Source organism: Cucumis melo, chromosome 3 (genome assembly GCF_025177605.1).
Source record: "Cucumis melo cultivar AY chromosome 3, USDA_Cmelo_AY_1.0, whole genome shotgun sequence".
NCBI classification, from domain to species: domain Eukaryota; kingdom Viridiplantae; phylum Streptophyta; class Magnoliopsida; order Cucurbitales; family Cucurbitaceae; genus Cucumis; species Cucumis melo.
The window spans coordinates 28,638,398-28,649,346 of NC_066859.1; the positions used below are offsets into that span (position 1 = coordinate 28,638,398).

The 10,949-nt window shown below is 34.8% G+C and overlaps 2 protein-coding genes across 4 annotated transcripts in view; both read left to right on the forward strand.

The window, feature by feature from the left end:
- LOC103488061 (multifunctional methyltransferase subunit TRM112 homolog A) overlaps window positions 1-10,949 on the forward strand; it is a 61,354-nt gene that overhangs the window by 40,681 nt on the left and 9,724 nt on the right. The gene's annotated exons all lie outside the window — the stretch shown is intronic.
- LOC103488054 (kinesin-like protein KIN-6) lies at window positions 854-10,358 on the forward strand. Of its 3 annotated transcripts, none has more exons than XM_051082341.1 (21): window positions 854-1,423; window positions 1,540-1,736; window positions 1,919-2,042; window positions 2,174-2,268; window positions 3,326-3,455; window positions 3,831-3,896; window positions 4,339-4,401; window positions 4,544-4,594; window positions 4,810-4,892; window positions 4,971-5,079; window positions 5,496-5,541; window positions 5,676-5,815; window positions 5,975-6,181; window positions 6,452-6,538; window positions 7,115-7,253; window positions 8,000-8,082; window positions 8,884-9,008; window positions 9,087-9,126; window positions 9,360-9,490; window positions 9,630-9,708; window positions 9,935-10,358. In XM_051082341.1, the coding sequence occupies exons 1-21, from the start codon at window positions 911-913 to the stop codon at window positions 10,052-10,054; spliced, it is 2,628 nt and encodes an 875-aa protein (XP_050938298.1). In that variant the 5' UTR covers window positions 854-910; the 3' UTR covers window positions 10,055-10,358. The 3 variants fall into 3 exon arrangements, with proteins under 3 accessions (XP_050938298.1, XP_008444819.1, XP_008444820.1); XM_008446597.3 differs by having other exon boundaries at window positions 855-1,423; window positions 9,953-10,358; XM_008446598.3 differs by having other exon boundaries at window positions 855-1,423; window positions 9,956-10,358.

Consider the following 10,949-nt stretch of genomic DNA (forward strand, 5'->3'; position numbering starts at 1 on the left):
ATGAACCTGTTGACAATGAAAATTAAGATATTTAAAAATATAACATGTATAAGAGAAAAAAAAAAAAACGAAATCTAAAATAAATATAACTCAATTATATAGTACACGTACAGTTAATGCACCAAAGGTTGTAGATCCACCAAAGGTTGAGTTATGCACCAAAGGTTGTAGATCCACCATGTTCTATCTAGTACATTTGCAAATAGAAAAGGCAGACAAAAGGAAAAAAAACAAATAAAGAACCTCGTTCCTTGATTTGATTGTTCTTGTTGTCATTTAATGTCAATTCACATTTCACATATCTCATACATGTTGGTTCAATCATATTACATAGGCTCGATAACATTGTATATCACGTGTTTTCTTTTTTATAATGAAAAACATAAATCTCAATTTAGGTTTAGTTTGAAAACAAACTAAATGAACACTATCAAATCACGACGTCGGTGATTAAAAGTATTTTTGATAGTGATTTTTAATCAAATTGTCAGAGTCACACAGTATACACTATCAAATTTGTAATATTATTAATAGTACTCTAAACTTTTAAAAGTATTAAATTGAACAATCAACTTTAACTAAAAATAAAACCATAAATGAAAAAAATTGAATACTTATATAAACAATACAGTTTATACAATTATATAAATCTGAGAATTTAACGTTAAATGGTGTATAAATACGAGGCTACCAAAGAGTAATAATGGCAGATTTGTAATCAATATGCCCTAATTTTCCCTGTATAACTTTTTAATTTTTTTAATACAATTATAAACCATAGGATAATTACAATAGAATTCGCCAATATAAATTTATCTAAGAAGTAAATTTCGTGGTGGTATATAAGGCCTTTTAAAATCCGTATTCCCGCCAGTGTTCCAGTAGGACCGCGATCAGTCGCAATCGGAAAATGGAGGACGGCAGTCCAGTGCAGTGTCCAAACACGGTGACTGTTCGGAGAAACCCTCACCGGAGAGCCAGAGCTACGCCGGCTGCCAAAGCAGCCGAATCCAATCTTACATCTGCCATTTCTTCATTTCCACTTCAAGAAATTCTCGCGATGGATGTCCCTCAAAACCCTAAAGACAATTCATCAGCATCGTCATCCGTTCAAACTTCTCTCTCCGAAAACCTGAAAGTGTACCTTAGAGTTCGACCTTTGCAGCTGAAGAATTTGAAGAAGTCCGGAAATCCTGGTGATCAAAATTCTTCGAGGTCCGGACATGTATGGCCTCAGAACCCCCAGAAGAAGAAAGCAGCGAAGGAGAAGAATGTTAAGAAGAAGAGCAATGAGGCTTGTATAACGATTAACGACGATCACTCAGTAACAGTCTGTCCGCCCATGGCATTACAAGAGACTAGGCGGAGCAAGTCTGAGGTTTACGAAGGATTTTCCCACGTGTTTTCTATGGAATCCTCTCAGGTGAACTGTAATATAGTTATTTTTTGCCATTATTTTTTTCCAATTTTGTTTATTCTTATTTTTGTGGATGATTCTTTGGTTATTCGATTGTGAGCTGAATCCATCGTTGTTCGCAGGATGAGGTGTATGAGAGGATGGTTAGTCCTTTAGTGGAGGATTTTCTGAAGGGAAAAAGTGGAATGCTGACTGCACTTGGTCCGAGCGGATCGGGTAAGACCCATACTATTTTTGGCAGTCCAAGAGTTCCTGGAATGGTTCCACTGGCCCTTCAACATATTTTCAGGACAGAGTCGAGTGATTCCAAGACCTCCAGGTATTTGGCGACTGTCATTAACTTTCAGTTTCGGTGGACGATCATGTGTGTACTAAATACACGTTCAAGATTATGCCCTGGGAACTACCGCAACAGTTGTGTTATAAGAAACTTAGTGAAGGGATATAACGATTCACAAAGCATTTTGGACAGCGAAAGCAAGTGATGTGTTTTTTTTGCAGATCATATTATCTGTCAATCTTTGAAATATACTCAGAAAAAGGAAAAGGAGAAAAGATGTACGATCTTTCAGCAGATGGGGGTGAGTTAACTATGCAGCAGTTTACTATCAAGGGCCTTAAAGAGGTAATCAAGCAACATTTGTTTTGTATGTTTGTTTTTTGGCTTGTGCTACAGCTTGTCTGTTATATATATTAAGAAGGAAAATTGTGATTATAGATTAAGGAAAATTGATGGATCCTCGTATTTTTATGAAGGTTTTAATTTCTAAAGCCGGAGAAGCTGAATCATTAGTGGCTTGTGCAATGACCAAGCGTGCCACTGCAATTACGAATGCAAATAGCACATCGAGGTTTAGTGATTTATCTTTTGGTTCTATCTTCAAGAAAGCATTGTATATCGCCGTGTGCACGATATCTTACTATATGCTTTGTAATCGAGTCAATTGTTGTTTGGTTGGCAAATGAAACAAATTGCCACATTTTATGGTGGTGGCACTCGGCACTTTCCGCTGTGCATCAGCGGCTGCAAGATGCAATGTAGACATTTTTATGCACACGATACCAGGCAGGCTGTGAGAGCAATTTCGTGAGTTAGCATTTGTGACGTGGGGGCTGAAAGCCATGAATTTAGGAGGGAGTCTGTTCAGTGAAAGGATTAGCAGCATTTAGCTAATTTTAGACGTGGGATTACAGGACTCCCCAAATCCCTGCGTTTGTATCTTCGATCAGATTTCCTTCAGATTCAATGGATTGCGATTGAATTTTTAGAGATCGAAGGACCAGATTGTTTTTAAAATAGTTTTCTGTTCTCACAGAAGTGTTATGTTGTTGTTTTCACAATTGTACAAGCGGACAGCTTGTAAAGATTAGTGTTACCAGACAGATTGAAATTATTATTCACGAATCTACAAGTTTGAAAAGAAAGAACAAAATTTCTATATTTATTCTAAAAATAAAACCACCCAGACGAACTGTTTAAACGAAAGAAGAAAAAACATCTAAGAAAGATTTATTTAAACAAAATGATCACAGTTTAGTGGTAAAGGCGTCTACTCCTTTCTCTAAGGTAAGAGGTTCAAATCTCTACCCTACTTTTGTTGCAGTGAACAAACACGTACGAACATGCTTACAATGTTTTTTTTGTTTAGAAATACAGTTCATGTTTTTAATAGTGTTCCCGAACAAGTGCCAAGTAACTGAAACAAATTAAGCCAGGAGCTACCAACACACATGCAAAACACACTGTGATTGTGACGGACAAATGCGTTTTGAATGCCACTGGATAATAGTTATCGGGTTTTAGAAAATGGTCATTCTCTCATGCAATTCTCTTACTGCATTATATCTGCATCTTATTGTAAAGAAAAGTAGATAATGCTCTTATGATTTTGTTGTTTATCCTTGCAGCCGGTCCCAGTGCATCATTAATGTGCGTAGAGTTGCTAACCAAGATGAAGTTGAAGATGCATCGAACTGTGCCATCTTGACCATTGCTGATCTTGCTGGAGCTGAAAAAGAGAAAAGAACCGGGAATCAGGTCCTATATTCTTTTGGTGTCTGGATTTAGGTTCTGCATTTCATCTTTAATTTAATAATGATTGTCATTCTTTCATTTCATATTGTAGTTGTAGAACTTAGTGGTCCAATAGATAATGACTCTGGCAATAATATAAGATGATTCTTGAAATAAAACATGATACTATGGAAAATGTATAAAATTTGACGATTCTCGTTGGAGGGAAATATCAATGAAATAATATTTTTCTTGCTAGAATAAAACAAGATGATTCATCTTAGAATAAAATACTCGTGTTATTCTATTCATCTGATCTGTGTTTTCAAAAGTCGAGAAATAGAAGAAGATGATAGAACCTTAATGATTTACCTTTTGTCTTATGCATATATTTTGCAGGGTACAAGATTACTTGAAGCTAACTTCATCAATAATACATCAATGGTTTTTGGCTTGTGCCTAAGAGTACGTGTCCTTACTTGTGTGAATGCCTTATCATTCTCTTCCTCCAAATGCTAAAAGGTATTTTATATTTTCTATATTCAATTAGTTCAAATGGGATATCCATCTTGTATTGAGGCATCGAGGTATGTGACAATGTAAAGAAACTTTAGGGTTAAAAGAGTGATTAAATAGTTTGACCACCTATCTAGGAAATTCTATGAGGTTCATGACAATTAAATAGTTAGGGTTAAAAGAGTGAGTACATTTACGGTTTTCTAAGCTGGCATGAGATCACGATGTTGTGTTTTATGAAGAGAGAACTAATGGGTTCTATGTTTGTCTCATGGGGTTTTGAGATCTTCACAACTTGGATGTTGTTTTAACCCTCTTATTGGTTTGTTCCCCTGTTTCATATATTTTTTTAAAAATATTTACTGATAGTATATCCTTCTTTCATTTTTAGTCATTGTTTGAACACCAAAGGAATCCAAAGAAGCCACTGCAGAAGCATTTCCAGAACTCTTTGGTAATGTTTCAAGAGTATTCCTCATTCTAAACCCATGTTCCCAATCAAGTATTGCAAAACAAAAATTGCTATTTATCTTTCTGTTTTTCTGGAAATTATTTTCTCAAGCATAACTGACAAAGTTTATTTTATTTCCACACAGTTGACCAAGTACCTTCGAGATTACCTGGAAGGAAAGAAGCGAATGACCTTGGTATTCTGTTCTTATTTCAATATCTGATTTGTGGAACAGATCTAAATGCAGCATCTTAAACTTTCCTTATTTGCATATTTGCTTTGAACAATGGTTAATGTTAACTTTGTTGGGGACTGTTAATGTTGTTAATCTCTTGGGAAAACTAATGGCTGTGCTTAATGAAGAGTGAGCCTCCGTATTTCTTTACCCATACTTTTTTGTTTTATGTGTAGATTTTAACTGTGAAAGCAGGAGAAGAAGATTATCTTGATACAACTTTCCTTCTCAGACAAGCTTCACCTTATATGAAAATCAAGTTACTTACCTTTATGCTATTTGTTTAAATTCAGAACTTCTTTTATGTGTGATCCTGAATTGATGTCTGTTTCTTTAGGTTCAACAATGTCGTGGAACCATCCAACACCAACAAGAGACAATTGCAAACGTTATGTACATTTGAGGAGCAGAAAAGAACAAAATATAGTGTTCCTGAAGCTTGTGTGGTAATTTGTTCATCTTTTCTGGATGTTGAGATTGTCTTAAATGAGTCATATTTTCTCGATATCGCTCCCTTCTGTTGTTTTTTTTCCCTTTACTGGTTTTTTAGTGGCGGCCGTTCAATCAAAATGTTTCTTTCTCTATCTTTAGTCTTTACACGTTCTATATTTTTGTGGACAGCAGTTATTTGTTTCTTTGGCTGCCATGTCATTTGGAACATCACAATGCCGCCTTTTCTTTTTATTTATATCTATTGAGATATTCGATAAAAATGTAAACGTTAGTAATAAACGGGATGTAGCGACAATAAGTTAGCTTTGGTTTGTCTTCCACTGCATATTTGAAATGTTGCACTGGCAAGTTTTGTTCACGTCTTAATTACTGAGTACTTATTGTCTTGATCGACAATCTATGGTTTCAGAATGAAGGAAAGAGACATCACAAGGAAGACCTGCTTGCTCATGAAGGTTGTTAAATTCCAGTTTTATCAGTGATCTATTCCATTTTTTCTCTCTCAGTTGTGTTAGTTATCTAGCTTGTTTCAGAGCTGCTGGTTTGATTCAGCTTATTAATTGCATTTTTTTTTAAAAATTTCTATCAGAGCCTTCCGGTCATCCCAAAGGTACAGCCACAGAGTCTAGCCGTACAGAATTGGCTGGGATTGAAAGAAACCATTTGATTTTGCAGAATTTTTCTCAAGCCATATGGAAAACCTTGAAGCAGTATAGAGATAAACTAAAGGTAACCATTTTTATTTAGAGGTATTTGACTTGTTTCAAGTCTATAATTTCATTATTGTACTGTTTTTGAACTTTTGCTTTCATATCGAAAACATCAATTTGATATCAGCTGAACCTGAAAATAATAAAAATATCTTTTTGATGTTCGTTTTAAAATAAGAGTGCAGAGAATGAAAATCAAATTCTTCGAGAAGAAATTAGGCAGGAAAAGATGAGATATTTTGAGCTGGAAAAACAATGGCAAAGTACAAGATGTAGTACTTGCTCCAAGAAAGATTGTGCCGAAGCGGATTCATCTGTCGAAGTAGCTTCAAATTTTGAGTTAAATAGTGATTTGGAGGAGCACAGATTCAACAATTCTCACAAGGTGTGCTTGAAGATTTTTTTCCTTTTAGTATATTATGATATGATGGCATGATGTTGTTTTTGTAGTTAATAGTGTCCGTGCTTCCTTTGGATTTGAGTCCCTTTTTTTTTGCAGTGCTTTTTTTTGTTTTTCGTTTTAAATTTTTATATGGCCTTGTTATATTCTTTCATTTCTTTTTTGTGAAAGGTCGGTTCCTTGGAGAAAAAAGGTTTTTCCAGCTTGTTTTATTTCAGCTGACCTAATCCACCATGGCTTTGATTCTATGGTCAGATAATTGTGAACTCTTTCATCAAAGTGAAGGAATCTGAGGGAAAATCTCCAGAAAGACGTGGCTCCTCTCTCTATGAAGATATAAATGTAAGCACATTATTTAACATCTATTTTTGTTTATCTTTCTTTTTTCTATTGTCCGATTTGGATCTCAACTTCATCAAACCTAGTGCTATAAAAATATAAAAAAATATTTTGTTGTTTACCGTTGCAAATCAGTTCTTAAATTTGCTAATTAAGTTGTTTGACGTCTCTAATTTCAAAGTTGAGTTGTGGACTATTATAGACCTTGTGAAATTTAAGAAATATAATGTCTTTGTTATGTGAATCTAGGTTTAATGAACCCTTGACAGTTTGTTCGAAGAGGGGGGCTGGGGAGCTTTACCCTTACATTGTGGTCTTTCTAAGATTTCTTTTAGTATAGTGGTCATCGCAGGATATCTGTTTTTATCTCAAGGCCTTCTTTGCATTCCAATAGACAAGGTTAAACTTGTTGGTAATAGATTAGATGATTCTAGTGTACTGGATGAACTGTATTTCGTTTTTTCAATAAATGGTTGATATGGTAAGAAACTTAAAATCCACAAGATCAATGTTTCTGCTTCTGTACTTCACAAAATTGCATTTTATGGAAAGATTTAATTTTCTTTTCATGTTATCCAGTGTTGCTCAAAACTTGATGAAGTTAAAGAGGCACATACAGACAGTATAGACGAGACCACTCCTAGGAACAAGTGCAACACGGCGAAAAAACTTACATATGTGGAAGCAGATGATAGTTGTCCGACAACAAATCCTATAGGTACCACACGCTGTGACTAATTTTTAATGTGGAAACTACTATAGTACATCTCTAACAGTAACATCCTTTAGAGAGATGAACTGTGAATACCTGCCAAATTCAAAATGTGGGTAATAAAAACTTTTAGGGTGAACACTCTTATCATAAGTCTAAGATAATTGGAAGTTGGAAGCGTTTGATCTTTTACAAGCTATTCTTATTCAATTGTCGACTGTACAGGAGATCATTCTTAATAGTAAGTGCGAATCTGTGACATTATGATCAAATTTACGTGTTAGGGTCTAACATGCTTGTGTCGTTGCTGGTTTAACAAGTCCATGAAATATCTTTACTGCTTGTGTGGAAGATTGTTTCATACAATTTTTTGTTTCTATTTTCTTCAATTTTTTATTAGTCCAAAATGAGTAGCTTGTAAGATTAAGTCTATTATGTACTTAAGAATCAATATTTCTAACTCATGCATGATCTTGTGTTGCTTGATCAGTCTGGCTCCATATCAAGGAATCAGTCTTTTTTCTTTTTTTTCCAATTTCATTTGCTTACGAATGACCAAACATTGGGGATTTAGCTGTGAATGCTCGAGTAATTCTTTTAAATCAATATGTTCCATCACTACACTCCAAGCAAAATGCGTGCTGACACTAATCCCCATACATCTTAATTTTAATTTCTCCGGAAACTGTTGCTGATTCTATTTTCTGCCTCTCTTTTGATTTCAACTGATTGACTCGCTCGCTTCCAATTAGCCTTTAGCACCCAGCAGTCCCATAAATTGGTGAAGCATGACAGCTGTTCATCGGTAGAGTTGGACAAACTCAGTGAGCAAGAGGTTAAAATCAACTTTTATGTCCTAGCTTTGAATTACTGTTTTCTGTGTTTATGAATTAGACAGACAACATGTTTGGTGGTTCTGTATTCTCAATTTCTCGCCGGCTTGATGAACTTCATTACTGGAGACCATGAATAACGTGTATTGCCAATTTCTTTTTCATATGGCAACGTTTTCAGGGAGCTTAAACTGCATGTATATTTTGTTTGTCAGAAAGAAGGATTTTCTAAACCTGATTTATGTATAAATTTTTATTTGTTCTGTATAATGTGTAAATTAAAATAGGAGTAACATACTTTCAACTAGATAGAAACGGAAGGAGAATCCTTTAGCTAAATAGACCGCACTGAAATGTTTGCTTGGGTTTGAATCTCTAGACTTCAAGGAGCCTCACGCATGGATGTCAGTTTATAATGTAATTCATTTGGGGACGTTGAACCTTATTGAGCATACTGGTTTCTATTTATATTGAATATATGAAAATTAGTTCGTATGAATTTGGACTACCTTTGAACGAATTAACATGTGCGTCTTGCTAAATATACTTGATTAACAGGCAATTTTAATCCAGTATAGTTTAGACTCTTAGAGCATAATTGATAGGTAAATGAAGTTGCGTAATTTTGAATGCTGCTGTTTTTAATTTTTAATTAGTTAGTCCTTGTTACATCTACAAGGAGTGTTAAAATATGGTAAAGGAAGCATTTAATAGTATTAGTGATTTTTTTCTTTTTGTTTTTTTCTCTAAAATACATTTATTGCTATGATCTATGGCTTCTGACGTTTCAATTACTGGATTAGGAATCTACCTCAGTCGAATCACATTTACAAATAGGCTCCAATATTCACTGCGATGCTCATGCATGTGAAACTCAACTTGTACCTGATACATCATTAAATCAATCAACTTCAGAGGAGTCCGATAGGTGAGTTAATGTATTGTTTTCTTTCAACCAGTTCAATAACATTAGATTTCTGAACTTCGCTTCATTTATATTGTTCAGGGATTCAGGTGCCTTGAATGAAGACCAGGAACTCTTGGGGGTATCTTTCTGTTAGAGCTCTTTGAACGCATTTTAAGACGGATCTATACCCTAAACTAATGAATGTAACCATTGGTTAACTTTGTATTGAGATATGGTCACTACAGTTGCTACAATGGCTTTTAATTAAATGGATAAATATAGCAAGTTGAACCCAAAGATGAAAGTTTTCCTGACTAGAGCAATAGTTTTCGTTTATGTAACAATTGCTGATTTAATTTATTTTATTTTCAGGAATTTCCGGATTCTCAACATGTACCTCCCACCGAGGATGTTGAATCTTATCAAGAACAAGAGCACAAAAAGGATGTGCATTGCAGTGATCCAAGCACTGACAACTCATGCAAACTAGAGAAACCAAAAAGGTTAGAGTCAGTAGGTGCATCAAGTTTGCTGATCTGTAAAATTACTCTTTCATTCAGCTTTGTTGGAGCTGTTAGCTTGATGTACTTGCAACTTTCATCTTCTTTTTTCTGCATAACTCTTATTATGACGATATTTCAGGAGACTTTTGCCCGCATCATCCACACTATTGCGGGATTTCAGCAATATGCATGTCGAGGATGATATTGAGGCGTCAAAGGTCAGTCCTGGCTGTATGTGTAGACATGTATGCTTGCTGAGTATTTAAATTTTTTCGGTTTTAATTGATTAGTAATCAACGACGATCTTTGATCTTACCATGATAATGCTTGTACTTGTTGTGTAGAATCTGGGATATTTTTTAACTTTAGTTGATGGGAAAATGTCACGCTACGAAATGTTCTGGGTTCCACTATCATTCAATCTGAATTTGTGATGGTTTCTAGGTTCTTTTTGCTTATCAGCAGGTAAACAGAAATGGGAAAAAATCAGCCAAAGGCGAAAAACTTAGAACACAGGGTAACATCTCCCTCATTCGCATGCTGAAGAGTAATCTCCGGTTCTAGTAAGTTCACAACTTGCTCTGCTCTGAACTCCTTGATTATTATTTCCAGTGAGGCAATCCTTGTGTAGTAGTGTTCCATTCTTTTGGTTTCTTGACTTGGGCTTGGGGTTGTAGTAGTTCTTTTGCTTTGAAAATGACTGGGCTTGTGTGCTTAGCTTCCTGTACATGTGGTGCCGAGAGCGATATTTTCAATTTCATTTTTTCTTTCGATTGTTTTTGTTACTTTGTCGGTAATTCTCTTACCTTTGACACAGAACTTTATGCTAAATTTCATAAGAAAAGAATAAATGGAGTTGAGCTGGCTATTCTATGAGTGCATTTTAAAGAATGTATGAAATTTCCATTCCTATAAATTATTATCTTGTGGTTCTTTTTCTAAAGATTAACGGTGGGTTTGAAAATGTTTGGGATGACCCGTTCAGAGGTTAAAAATATATTTTTAAGTAAAACAAAGAAGTGAGGAATCCTTTTAGCCCACTTTATAACAATCACATTCGGAATGTCTTAATGTGTTCAAAATGACCTATTGCCATTATTTGTGGTGTTGTGTGTTCATTCCAAATAAAAAGTCACAAACCTACTAGAGTCTTGCGAAAATTTGGTTTGATTACAGTAACCTAATCTCAATGAAAGATTCCTGGATACGATTGTTAGTTAAGCATTAGAATTAAATTTATGATGTCATTTTAGAGAGGATTGTTGGTGAGATATAGTTATGTATATGATACATCAGTTGGTTGGTTTAGGTTTGGGTGAGTTTCTATCAAACTCTCCAACCCACAACGACCTGATTGGTTGTGTGTTAGGTCAAATGTTAATGCTAATCATATCATCATTTTTTTAATGAATTTTTATGTTCGATAAAAAATGAAAATTTACTTGAGCTAATTGATATC

What these genes read in the sequence shown, in the direction of transcription:
- LOC103488054 (XM_051082341.1), top strand. Translation starts at nt 911, where the DNA reads ATGGAGGACGGCAGTCCAGTGCAGTGTCCAAACACGGTGACTGTTCGG. An exon ending in GATTCAACAATTCTCACAAG is followed by an intron (nt 6,182 to 6,451) that starts GTGTGCTTGAAG and finishes TTCTATGGTCAG; the next exon opens with ATAATTGTGAACTCTTTCAT. An exon ending in AAGACCAGGAACTCTTGGGG is followed by an intron (nt 9,127 to 9,359) that starts GTATCTTTCTGT and finishes TTTTATTTTCAG; the next exon opens with GAATTTCCGGATTCTCAACA.